The 16,734-nt window shown below is 41.8% G+C and overlaps 1 protein-coding gene across 8 annotated transcripts in view; it reads right to left on the reverse strand.

Moving 5' to 3' along the window:
- Nucleotides 1-1,820: 1,820 nt before the first annotated feature.
- ZNF236 (zinc finger protein 236) overlaps nucleotides 1,821-16,734 on the reverse strand; it is a 255,861-nt gene continuing 240,947 nt past the window's right edge. For 7 of the 8 annotated variants that reach the window (XM_068237059.1, XM_068237055.1, XM_068237062.1 and 4 more), the window contains 2 exons: nucleotides 4,795-4,971; nucleotides 1,822-2,601 (listed from right to left, as the gene is read on the reverse strand). In XM_068237059.1, coding sequence (XP_068093160.1) covers nucleotides 2,468-2,601; nucleotides 4,795-4,971 — 311 coding nt within the window. In that variant the 3' untranslated portion in view covers nucleotides 1,822-2,467. Of the gene's footprint in view, nucleotides 2,602-4,794; nucleotides 4,972-16,734 lie in introns of all 8 variants that reach the window. The other variant, XM_068237058.1, reaches the window with a different exon arrangement.

Here is a 16,734-nt window from a genome sequence, read left to right on the forward strand (position 1 = left end):
CGGGGACTACCTAATATATATATATATATATATATATATATATATATATATATATATATATATATATATATATATATATACACACATATACACACACATATACACAGTGGCTTGCAAAAGTATTCAGCCCCCTTGAAGTTTTCCACATTTTGTCACATTACTGCCACAAACATGAATCAATTTGATTGAAATTCCACATGAAAGACCAATACAAAGTGGTGTACACATGAGAAGTGGAACGAAAATCATACATGATTCCAAACATTTTTTACAAATAAATAACTGCAAAGTGGGGTGTGCGTAATTATTCGGCCCCCTTTGATCTGAGTGCAGTCATTTGCTTATAGACATTGCCTGATGACTGCTAATGACTAAATAGAGTGCACCTGTGTGTAATCTAATTTCAGTACAAATACAGCTGCTCTGTGACTGCCTCAAAGGTTGTCTAAGAGAATATTGGGAGCAACAACACCATGAAGTCCAAAGAACACACCAGACAGGTCAGGGATAAACTTATTGTGAAATCTAAAGCAGAATTAGGCTACAAAAAGATTTCCAAAGCCTTGAACATCCCACAGAGCACTGTTCAAGCGATCATTCAGAAATGGAAGGAGTATGGCACAACTGTAAACCTACCAAGACAAGGCCGTCCACCTAAACTCACAGGCCGAACAAGGAAAGCGATGATCAGAAATGCAGTCAAAAGGCCCATGGTGACTCTGGACGAACTGCAGAAGTCTACAGCTCAGGTGGGGGAATCTGTCCATAGGACAACTATTAGTCGTGCACTGTACAAAGTTGGCCTTTATGGAAGAGTGGCAAGAAGAAAGCCATTGTTAACAGAAAAGCATAAGAAGTCCCATTTGCAGTTTGCCACAAGCCATGTGGGAGACACAGCAAACATGTCGAAAAAGGTGCTCTGGTCAGATGAGACCAAAATGGAACTTTTTGGCTAAAATGCAAAACGCTATGTGTGGTGGAAAACTAACACTGCACATCACTCTGAACACACCATCCCACAGTCAAATATGGTGGTGGCAGCATCATGCTCTGGGGGTGCATCTCTTCAGCAGGGACAGGGAAGTTGGTCAGAGTTGATGGGAAGATGGATGGAGCCAAATACAGGGCGACTTGGAAGAAAACCTCTTGGAGACTGCAAAAGACTTGAGACTGGGGCAGAGGTTCACCTTCCAGCAGGAGAATGACCCTAAACATAAAGCCAGGGCAACAATGGAATGGCTTAAAACAAAACCTATTTATGTGTTAGAATGGCCCAGTCACAGTCCAGATCTAAATCCAATCGAGAATCTGTGGCAAGATCTGAAAACTGTTGTTCACAAACGCTGCCCATCTAATCTGACTGAGCTGGATCTGTTATGCAAAGAAGAATGGGCAAGGATTTCAGTCTCTAGATGTGCAAAGCTGGTAGAGACATACCCTAAAAGACTGGCAGCTGTAATTGCAGCAAAAGGTGATTCTACAAAGTATTGACTCAGGGGGCTGAATAATTACACACACCCCACTTTGCAGTAATTGATCTGTAAAAAATGTTTGGAATCATGTAAGATTTTCTATCCACTTCTCACATGTACACCACTTTGTATTGGTCTTTCACGTGGAATTCCAATACAATTGATTCATGTTTGTGGCAGTAATGTGACAAAATGTGGAAAACTTCAAGGGGGCCGAAAACTTTTGCAAGCCGCTGTATCCATGACATTGTTTAACTGTGAAATATTGCTGGTAAGGTGACAAATATTTTCTTTACATTTTGTAAGAAACCATAAAAAATACTTTATATCGGGGGAAAGATCATAAAAACATTGCTGAAGTAGCGAAAATGAAAACATAGATGAAACTGAAAAAAATCTTGGATTTATTGATATAACTGAATTCTAAGCTGTCACAGACAACTAAAGGAAATTCTCTTCACTAGCCATATTGAAATATACAGTCAATGGACCAGCCACTGTAATGAATAAAAAAGTAAACCCACAATGAACAGTAACATATATAAACAAATCTTCTAAACAGAATGTCCTACCAGTAGCATTATTTTATCTATATACATCGATTTTCATATATGTATACATTCTGGTGAACATGGAGTGCAATATTTTTACTTCTCTTTTTCAGTATCTCAGACTCATGCTCTTCTTCAGTATCTCAGACTCATGCTCATCTTCTAAGATGTACTTAGATTTTAGGAGTCATGGAGATGTGAACATACCGTAAAATTGCAGGAAAGCCAACAACATTGTCAGGGGTACCTGAGTGTGAATAGAAAACTCAGCACACTTTATAACAAGTGCTGATCAGCAAGTCAAACATATAGCACCAGTGTAATATGAACGTTTACAGGATGGTAAAGCGGAAATGGCACTTCACCACATGCAGATGTCTAAGGTTAAGATTTTAGATAGTTTGTCCAGGATAATAATAAGATTCAAATGGTGGAGTATTCTGGTCATCGGAAAACATTGGCTATGCCACACTGCCAGTCTCCAGATGATTCCTGAACAACTTCTTCCAAATCAAGAGTTTGGGTGAGGTCTTCCCCTCCTTCCTCCTCTGGGTGCATGGAAACCTCTTCAATAAGATCTACAACACAGTAACCATCAATAATGACACCAAAGCCAGAAACAATAGGAATGTGTGCTATTGAGTACCAACTCTCTAGAGACCAACATTTTTCACATTAAAGCACATCTGAAATAAGGGAATATGGAAGCTTTAATTTCCGTTTGCAAATGGAAACTACCTGGCTGTATGGCTAATCCTCTACCTCTAATTAGCCATAGACCCTGAACAATCCTGCAGATCAGATGCTCTAACTGAACTTTGACTGGATTAGCTGCATGCTTGTTTCAGGCCGGCTTCAGACTGCAAATTGGCGGGAACACAGTTCCCATTCATTGATCCCTGTGTGAATGAACGCCGCCGTCTGTGAGATGGCAGCGTCATTCACAAAACCACATAGTTACATGTCCACGCATTGCTTCCTCTTTGCGTAGTAATACTACTCATTAGTAGTAATACTACGCATAGGGAAGTTTTGTGTGAGGATATCTTGTGGCCAAAAAGTGAAATTACATCTAAAAACATTTTTTTTTAAATAAAAAGACCTATTTTTACATTTTAAATTAACCCCTTACCTCTCACACTCTTCAATAGTAACCCCCCACAAATGTTTGTTAAAAAAAAAAAAATTATATATATATATATATATATATAAAATGTACAATTAAAAAAAAAATACATAAAAAGTTATCTTAGGGACTGAACTTTTTTTTAATATGTATGTCAAGGGGGTATATTACTGTTACTTTATAAATTATGAGTTTGTGATAAGGGATGGACGCAAAACTGAAAACATGCACCTTTATTTCCAAATAAAATATTGGCACCATAAGTTGTACTAGGGAAAACTGCTAAATATTGTAATACCTGGGACAAATGGGCAAATAAAATGGGTGGGTTTTAATTACGGTAGCATGTATAGTTTTAAAACTATAATGGCCGAAAACTGAGAAATAATGATTTTTTTTCTATTTCTTTTCTTATTTTTCCTGTTAAAAGACATTTAGAATAAAATAATTATTAGCAAAAAGTAACCCTCAAAGAAAGCCTAATTGGTGGCAAAAAAAAAACAAGGTAGAGATCATTTTGTTGTGATAAGTAGTAATAAAGTTATAGGCGAATGAATGGAAGGAACACTGACAGGTGAAAATTGCTATGTTTTTTTAAGGGGAAAAAAACGTTGGAGGTGATGTGGTTAAAGAACCCTCCATTGATTAAAAGGTAAACAAAGCCTTATGTAGGGCATGGATTGGTCTAATGGACTCCTATGTAAGCTCTGCTCAAATTTGATCAGCAGCCTGGTTGCAGACAGAATAATCTTGCTCCAGTGGCTAGCTCTGTCCCTTTTCACCTCTAACGTGACATCACACACAATCCATTCATGTTGGCTAGGGGTAAGATGGGTGGTGCTTGATAGAATGTTGGCAGAGAGGGGTGGAGCCAACCGCTGCACTCAGACTGTTGCACGAAACTTGCAACAGGCGATATTCCGATATAATAACACGGATAAGGCAACTGATGGCACCAGGACCGGATTTACATCAAAGGAGCCTATAGGCACAGATGTCCTGGCACCCTAAACTTCGCCCTCCATGAATGTACAAGTGTACTGGCTGGCCCAGCTGTCACTTCTCCCTTAGTTCACTTGCCCATAGCTACAGGTGCCCCAAAACATTAGGTATCTAGAGGTGTCCCGGACTGAAAGGAGATCTGGTCAGTGGAATGCCGAGACCCGGGTGAGTAACCTATGATTTACACTCAACTCGAGACTCTACATAGGAAAGGAGGGCGAGAGGCACTTGGGGAGGGGTGTGAGGTGCCTTTCCATCACCAGGCGCCTGTAGGCACGTGCCTACAATGCCTTATGGTAAATCCGGTCCTGGATAGCACTGATTGTAATTACAATATCATTGCTTAATATGTGAATAGGTTTATTTTCAATACTCTTTCTTCACTTCAATAAAGTGAAAAGGCAGCATATAATTTTACAGGAATAGCACTGCCATACAGTTACAAACAAAAGGATAGAGGTTTCATTTCATCTAACGACAGCTCACAGTGTAGAACACTAATATCAGTGTCTCTAGGTCCTTTATTCTTTCATTAGCTGTACAACTATGCAAGCTAAAGACGATTTTACTTATTCAGAGAGTAACAATAGAACACCTATAATTATGTGCAAAAGAAATAATCAGAACAAAAGACTGAACATACCAGGATAAGAATGAGTCCGCTTCATATGCAGCTTCATATTGCATTTCTGTGAGAAGGTCATTGAGCAGTAATCACACTTGTATGGTTTTTCTCCTGTATGTTTTTTCATATGCACTTGCAGTGCACTCTTCTGGTTGAAAGCTTTTTCACATAACGTGCACTGAAATGGCCGTTCACCTGCAGACAGAGACAGTCAGTCAGTCAGTCAGTCAGTCAGTGTACTGTGGCAGTGTTTTTTTGTAAATGGGATAACCCTCTCAGCTGAATCTGTTCTTTTTTTTAGCTCTCTCCTGCATATATTCTATAAATATGTGTATCCCATTCAATGTCTTGAACTGTAGAATATTCAACAAGTGAGTACATTTAGAGCAGAGATTTTGGACAAGACTTAAAGAAAGACTTATGCTTCTCGAAAACTTTATTCTAATGAATAATACATACATGCAGATCCTATATGGGCAGACAAATTGTACTCTGGTAAATAAAGTGAATGCAGCTGAGTTTAGATATGTTTCACTGAGGTGCTATACCATCTGGGTTTTTGATTGTTAAAATATCGTTCCTTTTATTTAGGAATAGAACTAATTATGGGCTGTTAACCCTTTAGCAGCCAAATAAAGTAGAACTTTATTTGGCTGCAGTGCCAAATTTTTCCTGCCTCTCGGGAAGTATGACTTTCCCCAACCTGGCAGGCTAGGCAGGGTATGCAGGAGTGGGCGGCAGGGAGGCTTTTTAGTTACCTGCCTGGATCGCCTTCTCCTTTCCTCCACTGCGGCGGCGATATAACACCGACATGTCTTCTTAATTCTGATCACATGATATGACATGTGATCAGGATCCAGGAGACCGTGTCAGCCTCTTCCATCACTTCTTTACCACCACTGGTGATGTAACGCTAACACGGCGTCCTGGATCCCGATCATGTAATCAGGACCCAGATGACCCATTGGCAGTTCAGAGCTGTGGGTAGAGGAAGAGATGAAGCCGCCCGGAATGGGTAACTATAACTGCTCCCTGCCGCCCGCTAATTTGGCTGCACTAGGTAGCTTCAAACTAAAAATTTCCCTTGAAGCAGCTAATGGGTTAAAGGTATAGGCTTGCAAAGTTCAAGGGGTTGAGGTTAAAGCTACATACAAGTGCTAGACTAATGATGCCTAAAATGATAATTTATGGTAATTTTGGGTGACAGTTTAGCAATGAGCTTTGTAATCACGTGTTGCTTGCCTATCAGTCTGTTCTGTTCTATAATATATTACATTGGAACAGTACTGGCAAAATATATCAATATCACACTTTGCCCATAGGGCTCAGGCCACATAGGTACAAAAAAGGGTGATTACAAAGGTAATCTTAAAAAATAACATGTGCTGGGTGTCTGATTTCTAATACCCCCACTTGTGAAAACACATATCTTAAAAAGCGAACAATGAAGGCTCATATAGAATGACACTTTTGTGCGCTACCACATGAGATTCAACGGACGGCAGTGTAGAGTTCTGGGGGCTGAGGGTCTTTGCTGATCCCCCCACCTATATGATCAAGTGGGGTGTAGTTATCTCCTCCCACCGCACTCCACTCCGTTTGTGGCTGCACGAGTCAAAGGATGACCTGTATTGAATGATAGATCCAATTCCCACAGCCTGTCTTAGAATTACTGTGGCAAGAGTGGTGCTATCTATCACTCACATACTATTGACCCCATAGGGGTCACTGAAACAGGTGTAAAGCTGGCCATACACTGGTCCGATTTGCTGCCGTTTCGACAGCAGATTCGATCACTGTGATCGAATCTGCTGCCAATCGTTTGCGCTACATGCCGAATTTCGATCCATTTCGTCCGATCCAGTCGATCGCTCCGTCCGGAAAATTACCGTCGATCGCCCGCGGGTAAGGAGCGCGTCGCTAGCGGCGTTCGAGTGCCCGACGACCAACGCAATAGAGCCGCATACATTACTTGCTCTGCCGGCACGACTACCCCGGTCACCACTGCTCCGTGTCCGCGCTGGTCTCCGGCATGCTTCAGTTCCTCCTGCCCGGCAGGAAGTTTAAACAGTAGAGGGCGCTCTACTGTTTAACCCTTTCACCTCCAAGGGTTTTTAAATATAATTAACATGTATTTCATATTTCTATGGGAAGGTGTATAATAAGGTATTTGGATGTGGTTTTACTTTTTGGCCACAAGATGGAGATACAGAGTCAGTGTGTTCTAAAAATAGAAACAGAACCATCTGTTTATATTTGTTTGTATTTGTGTACATACAGGGACGTAGATACTCGTGCTGGAGGAGGTGAAAAGGTTAAACTTCCTGCCGGGCAGGAAGAAGTAAAGCATGCTGGACCTGGAGACCAGAGCGGAGAAGACAGCGGAGACCTGGGGACTGGAGTCGCGCTGGCGGAGCAGGTAATGTATGCGGGCATGCGGGCGGGGGGAGCGGCGGCAGCACCACCACCACAACAACAGATTGTGAATGGTTTTAGGCTGAAATCGGTTCACAATCTGTTTGCAGTAAAGGTAGCCATACGATCCCTCTCTGATTAGATTCGATCAGAGCGGGATCTATCTGTTGGTCGAATTTGATGGCAAATCGACCAGTGTATGGCTACCTTAAGCCTTCACAGAAGGTGTAGCTGGGGTATATGAGGAAAGAAATATAAGGGTGCATGCCAATATATACAGTGGGTGCTACTTAACAATTGTTTCACCCATTAATTAGGGCGACGTCAGGGGAACAGAAGTGCACAAATCAAAATACAGTATACATAATCCCCCCACCAACCAACAAAAATCCCACCAGTATCAGCCTAAGTCAGAGCTGGTCGGCTAGTGTGCTAGCCAGGTTTAAATATGAAACTATGTGTGAGAAGATCCTGAATGACAGAAATCAATATACCGTTTTGCGTTCTAATCCTATCAATACTCATAAAGAGGAATTGAAGAAAATTTTAAACGAGGCCCTCTTGAAGGGGGCATTAGATAAAGATAACTATGAATCACTCAAACACTCCATCCAACACCCTATTGTGTCTGCATTTTATGCACTTCCCAAAATACACAAAAACCAAACCGATCCACCGGGTAGACCTATTGTATCAGGGAGATGGAACCTCACTGATAGTTTAAGCCAATATGTTGACTCCTTTTTTAAACCATTTGTTGAATCATTACCCTCTTACCTATGTGACACTAAAGACGTCCTTTGCAGGTTACAAGACATACTGATTTCGGAAACCACATATTTGGCAAGCTTGGATGTCGAGGCACTTTATAGCAATATTTTTTGAGGTCTCAGGGTACCCATCTAACCACACACTCTGAATTTCTGATCAAGAGCTTGGAGTTTATCCTAACTCATACCTTTATTTTTGGAGATAAGTGCTACCACCAGCTCAGGGGCAGTGCGATGGGGACGTTGTATGCCCCATCCTATGCAAATCTGTTCCTGGGCTGGTGGGAGGACACAAGGGTGTTTAACGAGGACCTATCTTTCTTTACCTCACATGTGATATTTTGGGGTAGATTTATTGACGACATCTTGGTCCTATGGGAGGGCCCCAAGGAACTTTTTGTCAATTTTGTGGAGATAATCATAACGATGTAGGCATGCACTTTACTTTCAATATAAGATCAATGTTTTGGACCTGGAAATCAGTAAAAATGCTATGGGCAATTTGGATACAAAAATGTACCGTAAAAGCACAGCTACCAATGCCCTTTTACACTGGACAAGCGCACACCCTCGATCCTTAAAGTCAGGCATCCCCGTCTGTCAGTTCCTAAGAGCTAGAAGGAACTATCCCACGGATGAACTTTTTGAGGAAGAGTGCACCCTTCTGAGGGACAGATTCCTACAGAGAGGCTTTCCACAAAACACTATAGAGAAGGCATATGTGAGGGCCAAAAATCAAAAACGGTACTGAAACGTTGTCAACATCAAAAATCCCCAAAACTACCACCACATTCAAAAAAAGAGATTCCATTAGACTAGTGGGCACTTTTTCAAAACAATCACTCCAGATCTTTCGTATTCTTGAGAGATAATGGCCTATTCTTCATCAAGATAAAGATCTTACAAGATTTCTCTCCCCGGGGCCATCTATTACATACCGTAGAAGTGAGAATCTCACGGACATTTTAGTGCATCGTACATATACTAAACGAGAACAAAGACAATCACACCTCACATGGCTACCACCCAAACCATGTGGCCATTGTAAGGCCTGCCCATTTATGCGCACAGTGTAAAATTTGGTAGCTAAGGCAACTGAAAGGAAATTCACTATCAGGTCTGGTATATGTTGCTAGATGCCCCTGTGATTTATTATATGTGGGCAAAACTGCCAGGGCCCTGAAGGACAGGGTCCTGAAACATGCAGGTGATGTCAAGCATAAACACGATACCCCACTTGCCGTCATATGAACAGCAATCACAGTTCAAACCCGTTGGCCCTGCAATTTTGGGGACTCCAACAATGGAAATGTGGGGTCCGCCGGGGGGATTTGGACAGGAAACTATTACAATTAGAAGTCTCGTGGATATTTAGAATCGACACCCTAGCACTGAAAGGGTTAAATGAAGACTTTTCTGTCAAGTGTTTTGTATAATTCTTCACAATATCTCCAATTATGTAATGCCCCTTCTAAATCTACCTACACACGCCTAGATTAATTGTCCAGACATCCACTAGGATAGTGGGATCCATCCACTCACTATGCATTGATTCATATAATGACACCTGTTTGCGTGATTCACCCATGATAGTGGACCCTCTCCTCTCCTGCCCTCTTTTCCCTCCCCGCTCCTCCCCCATTCTATGGCACCTTATAAACAATATTGTGTTCATCTCATCCTTATTAATTTCCTCCCATCTCGCAGTTCACAATGTGATGCCAAGTATATTAAGTATGCTAGTTGTGGGGATCTAGATGCGGTGTTCATGCATCACCCCGCACTCATTAGAAATACTGTACAGTGCATCACCTACTCCATTAGGTTTTCCTTGTTCTTGCACAGACACATTGGAGGAGGATTCATTATACATGCCCAAAGAACCACATTCCATTTGTCCTATGCTCCTACCATCTATGCCAAATCAACTAGACGTTATACCTCCTCAACTATGCATTGGTCATACATCCAGCAATAGCACTCGATCAGTGCTATAACACTTTATTAATTACACACAGGCATTGCCAGCGCCGATTTCAGCATAAAAGATTATCTCGGCTGTACAGCAGCGCTATAAACAATAGATTAGTGCCACAGCATTTTACTATTTACACACAGGCACTGCCAGCATCTGCTTCAGCATAAAAATACTTGATCTCTGCTGTGCAGAAGCACTGTAAACAATAGATAAATAGGTAGCAGCTTGCACCATCTAGTAACAAGCTCTTTTATTGATAAAAAAGACAAATGATAAGACAAAATAGCAGTAGCGACGTTTCGGAGGAATACGTCCTCCTTTCTCAAGCTTCCCGTCCGCAGGTGAGACGGGAGGGGATTGGTCGCCATATTTTGGCATGCACATGTGATTGGTCAATTCTTTAGTGTTGAGGATATATAAAGAGTATGTGATTGAGTATTCTGTGTAGACACTGATAGAAGCTTGAGAAAGGAGGACGTATTCCTCCGAAACGTCGCTACTGTTATGTTGTCTTATCATGTGTCTTTTTATCAATAAAAGCGCTTGTTACTAGATGATGCCGGCTGCTACCTATTTTTGGATGTTTTTGGCACTGAAGTGTTGACGTTCCAAAAGCCTGGCACATCACCTATGGAAACTCTTGGTGTGCAGTCTAATAAACTCACTGTAAACAATAGCTATGCAGGATTGAGTGGTCGCTATGGACGCATAGCAACCAGAGGGGAAGTGATGTCACAGGATGTGACATCACGGATCCAAGAGTGAGGCTTGGACAGCGGCAGCTGATCTATGAGGAAGTATTCCTCACACAGGAGATGGGGCTGGACAATTCCTTGTGGATGTGCAATGGGGAATCGTTTTTAACACTGAACATGGATTTCCATTTGGAGGGAGGCACTGCTTAGATTGAATGCAGGTGAGGGGAGGTCCCATATCAAGTATTTAAACCTGGCTAGCACACTAGCTGACCAGCTCTGACTTGGGCTGATGCTGGTGGAATTTTTGTTGGTTGGTGGGGGGGATAATGTATACTGTATTTTGATTTGTGCACTTCTGTTCTCCTGACGTCGCCCTAATTAAGGGGTGAAACAATTGTTGAGTAGCACCCACTATATATATTTGCATGCACCCTTATATTTCTTTCCTCATATACCCCAGCTACACCTTCTGAAGGCTTGCACCTGTTTCAGTGACCCCTATTGGGTCACTAATATGTGAGTGATAGATGGCACCACTCTTACCACAGTAATTCTAAGACAGGCTGTGGGAGTCGGATCTATCACATCAATACAGGTCATCCTTTGACTCGTGCAGCCACAAACGGAGTGGAGTGCGGTGGGAGGAGATAACTACACCCCACTTGATCATATAGGTGGGGGGATCAGCAAAGACCCTCAGCCCCCAGAACTCTACACTGCCGTCCGTTGAATCCCATGTGGTAGCGCACAAAAGTGTCATTCTATATGAGCCTTCATTGTTCGCTTTTTAAGATATGTGTTTTCACAAGTCGGGGTATTACGAATCAGACACCCACCACGTGTGAATTTTTAAGATTACCTTTGTAGTCAACTTTTTTTGTACCTATGTGGCCTGAGCCCTATGGGCAAAGTGTGATATTGTTCTGTTCTATCCACAGATATTTAAGAAGGAAAACTTCACTAAGCATTACTTTTTAGTAGGAGGGCTTTTCATTCTCTTTTAGTCCCCTATACTTTCCTTGTGGTTTTGGGTCACCCGAGTTGCTTGGTTACTGTGTTCTGTTCTATGGAGTCCCACAATTTTAATATATCACCAACAATAAGCTCTTATCACCTATCCTGTCAGATTAAAGAAATGGACAACTAGAAAGAAGCTGCACAAATAAGGTCAACATAGAAGCTGTGCCAGCAGCAAACCTTTGCTGTCCACAGCAGACACCAGGCCAAGACTAGAGTTTGCTCATAAACTCCTAAGCAAAGACCTGGGCAAACAAAGTAAACACAGTGTCTGTTACCGTAAGAGAAGAAACAACATCAACTGTGAAATGTGTTGTGGAAATGTCCTGGTTTGGGGCATGCCAGGGGCCCAGCAGCAAGCTGCCATTTAGCTTTTTCTCATGGGGTCAATAAAGAAGTGTGGAGGGGACCAGGGCCGGTTCTAGACAGGCACATATAAGGGGGCAGACAGAAATTTGCAGGGGGCAAAAAAAAAATCCCTGCGCCGCGCACAGCGCGGCGCGCCAAAAAATGGGCGTGGTCGTGCAGCAGACTGTGGGCGTGGTCATGGGTGGGGCCAAATATACATGACTTTAGCAGTGGTGTTAAAGGTCTGCTGGGATAGTTTGAGCTGTGCTGTAGTGTATCCCCCAAAAATATATGTGATCTGACAGCATTTCACCAAAAATACACTGCCAAGTTGCTGATGTATGGCACCCTTAAAGGAAACCAGAGATGATTGATACTGTTTTATACATACCCAGGTTTTCCTCCAGCCCCATGCACACAGATCGCTCCCACGCCGCCGTCCTCCGCTGCCTGCAGCTCCGTTATTGGGTCACGTTAGTTCAGCCAGTCTGCGCAAGAGGAACTGCGCTCTTTACGTATCTCTCCAGCGACCACCGGAGAGATACATAGAGGGCACACTTCTCTTGCGTAGACTGGCAGAACTAACGGGACCCAATACCGCAGCAGCAGGCAGAGCAGGACGGCGGCGCGAGAGCAATCTGTGCGCACGGGGCTGGAGGAAGCCCCAGGTATGTATACAACACTGTCAATCATCTCTGGTACACTTTAAGACATTATTAATAGGAGACCAGCAGCAGCTACAAATGATTAAATTAGGATACACAAAGCTTAAGAAGCTAGGACAGGCAGTGAAAGAGTTAATAAAAGAAAACGCAGGCTGAAGTGAGCAGAGCAGATAAAAGAGCAGAGGGCAGGTCAGTCAGTGAGACTGAATAGTGAAAGGAAGTGGGGTGAGCCATTACACAGAGTATACCGGACCTCTGTGCGGATTGTTCCTGCTCCCTCAGCTGCAGATAGGAATCAGTTATTAATAAAAGAGTATCCCCTGTCCACCAATCATCACAGTAATGTGGGCACTGGATTGTCAGGTCAGTGTGGGAGGTCAGGGGACTCATACATTATACACAACATAGCGTCCATCAGCAGCACACAGGCAGTCTGACAGGCTGTGTCCTGTATGCAGAGAGCTGGGCGGCTGGGACTGGAGACGTAAATCACTTGCCTTTTCCTCTCATGTCTCCCCAGCGCGCCCATCACTCTCATTCAGATACAGATACTTGTGGCTGGCTGGCCGGGATCACATGGGGCCGGGCAGCCAGTGAGAGAGCAGAGTGTCTCACTCCTCTCTCACTGGCTGCCTGGAGTGAGAGAGCAGAGTGTCTCACTCCTCTCTCACTGGCTGCCTGGCCCCATGTGATACCCGACCAGGCTACTGAGTGTCTCTATCTCCGCCCTCTACACACAGCACAGCGGAGATAGAGGAAATGTGTCTGCGTTCCACGGACCAGGAAGCAGCAGCATATTTGAGGGGGCAAGAAGTCTATTTGAGGGGGCTCTGCCCCCTCTTGCCCCCCCCTAAAGCCGGCCCAGTGGTGGGTGGACATTGACACGAGCAGTGGCAGTCATGTGCCTCAGTTTTCAAGCCAAATCTATGGTGTTTAATGGCTTTTTTAAAATTACTTTATGAATGCTGGTCTATTAGCAGCATTTCTCTCAGATTAAGGTCCGGTTCAGAAGGATGGTTGCCTGTATCTGTTATATGAACCGGACAAAACATGGCCCATACATTTATTATGTACCGTATATGTTAAATATAGCTGAAGAAGCAAAGACATCTAAAATTATGCAATACTTATGTTTGTTTATGCATACCTTAAAAAATAATAGTGTCAATTTCAATAGGAAAAGGTCTATGACTGGCTGCTTCCATGCAAATATTTAATGAATTAGAAACTATTTTCTTAGGAGACAAAATCCTTCACTTTAAAGTTCTGTCTATTATTGAAATCAAGGTCGGCTTTTAATTAATCTACAGGCTTGAATATAGAAAAGGTTGCAATGTCATGTCATAGAAGTCAAAGACTGGACAGCCGATTGATCTTTCTAAATATCAGTAGTTTAATCTGAGACTGTAAGCTTATTTGCAAAGCACTGATAAGAGGATCTATTTAGTTTTCACATTTTCAAATGTATGCGTCAAAGCTTGGAGCTAAATGTAAAAGCAAGTATTTCTACACAGACTCCTGCAAAAGTCAATAAATTAATCACTAAGTGTCAGGGAAAGAGCATTGGATATTATGGTAAACAGAAGTGTGACCAGGGCTGTGAAGTTGGAAGCGATTTTTTGGGGACCCGGACTCGCCAAAATGCACTGACTCTAAATCCTGACATATTTAACTAATGATAAAAAAATTCAACATGAATATATATGAATAAAGTGCTATTTCACAGATAATACCAAAGAAAGAGAAGACTGGCACCATCCAATTGTACAGTATATATTATTGCTCTTTAATTCACACGCAGCATAGCTTGAAAAAGGAGCGATTGCTCCAAAATATTGCTGTTTTCTGCTGTGATGTCTTATTGAATTAAAGAGCAATGATATACATTTGGATGGTGCCGGTCTTCTACTTCTTTAAACCTGTCAATCAGGAGTGCTACCTGATTCACCTGGCACATCGTCACTGTTTACCTGGGGAGTGCTACACCTATCTGAGCAAAATTTCACAGATAATAGGCATAATACAATACTTCCCTGCTGTAAAAATACACTAGTTTCACTAGTGATGTCCCCCTTACCCATTTCGCAACTTAACATTTAAAGTGAACCTGAGGTGAAAATAAACTTATGAGCTAAGCAATTATATTTATCCTCCTACGCCTAAAAATGACTTTTTAAAGAATCCCATGGTTTTCTTTTATATTTAAACTATTATAAAGTAAGTTACATGTTTTAATGTCTCTAATCAGTGACAGTCTATTAAATGTCCCAGACATAAAATACATTAACTATTGACCTTTTTATTCCTTTCCTCTTAGCTCAGAAGTTGTATTCTGCCAGAAAAACGTATGACTGTAATTAGCATATCAGTAATGTTTACTGTATTGCTGATAAGCTACTGACAAGACAGAAGCGGTCACTTTCATATCTAAAAATTAACTCTTTCAGGCAGAAAACAAACAAACAAGTAAAACAGGCTTATTAATCTGCTTTGTACTGTACATACACATGTTTATCTTATGTCATATGTCACATCGGGTACACTTTAAACATCATTTTAATCTGAATTATAGTACATTACAGATAGGGTCTCATCCTATTCAGTTTTCCTCCTAAGTTTTCTCCTATGAGATAATTTTTCATCCTGTTCAGCACTGTGCAATTAAAAAAGTACCAAAAAGTAGGTGAAAAGGTACTTTTCTTACTTGCTGGTGCTTAAAAGGGCTTTTATTGATAAGATGTGAAAATATCACCTAGGAGAAAACTTAGGAGGAAAAGTGAATTGGATCGGGCCCAAAGTCTTTTCATAATATTTGAGATGCAGTATGTTCGTTTGAGTGAAAACGTGTAACTATTTTCAACGCTAGGACTAATTTCACAGGAGTTTAAAATTTCCTAGGCTCAGGAAATAAATTCATTAGAAAGATACAGTTAGACCCCTTTCACACAGGAGCATTTTCACTGCAATGTATTACCCTGTGGTAACGCTAAGGCAATAAAAAAGTCTATGGAGCCTTTCACACAAGTATGAACTGCGACGCACCGGAAGTGAACTTTATCGCCACACTGCTGATGCGAGGGAAACAGCACAATGGCGGGCTGGCTTGCAGGGCGAAGTGCGGCATACTGGAAGTCATGTAAGTCTATGGCGATGCATATATTTTTAAAGTACATCTGAGGTGAAAATAAACTGAATTGTATCTGTCATCCTGCTCCTAAAAATGACTTTTTTTTAGATATCCCACAGTTTTATTTTATATTTAAATCTAGTTTTTAAGTATTTAGGGTTTCATTGTCTCTGCTCAATGACACCTTCACTGACGTATGCCAGAGCTCAAATCTATAAATTATTGACCCTTTTTTATCACTTTCCTGTTCTCAGAAGCCATTTATAGCAGGTGGCAGGTGCCTGCCTAGTAGTGGTGGTCGAGCTTGCTTTGGAAATGTTCTAATTTAGTTTGGCTTTCTTTGTTCCAATGCTTCGGTTGATTTGGGAGCTGAATCTGAATACCGCTTAAGTCTCCTGATTCTAGATTTCCAGGATTGTATAGCTCATATTGGAAACACCAGTGCTATTTTTCTTTTTCGTTCCTTAGAGCTGATAATGCTAGAAAGCTTTTGCAGTAACTGAGGCAGAGGGCAATACTTTTTAAAACTCTTGTACCGATTGTCAGTAGTGTAGTGTTGTCTGGCAGTCCTGCTGATCTCTTTGGCTGCAATAGTGTCTGAATCATACACTTCAAACAAGCACGCAGCTATTCTTGTCAGATATTTGTCAGAAACATCTGTTATGCATGCTTGTTCAGGTTCTATGGTTAAAAGTATTAGAGCTAGAGGAACAGCAGGACAGCCAAGCAACTGGTATTGTTTAAAAGGAAATAAATATGCCAGCCTCTAAATCGCACTCACTTCAGATTCCCTTTAATAATAATCTCATTGCTCTTCATAGGAAGATAAAGTGAAACCAACTAGGAAATTGTAGTTCATTATCTCACACGGTGGAAAAAAAAAACCTCCACATGACAATAGAATTCCCTAAATCACAGCTCTATGACTATCCATAGTAGT

This window comes from Hyperolius riggenbachi, chromosome 5 (genome assembly GCF_040937935.1).
Source record: "Hyperolius riggenbachi isolate aHypRig1 chromosome 5, aHypRig1.pri, whole genome shotgun sequence".
NCBI classification, from domain to species: domain Eukaryota; kingdom Metazoa; phylum Chordata; class Amphibia; order Anura; family Hyperoliidae; genus Hyperolius; species Hyperolius riggenbachi.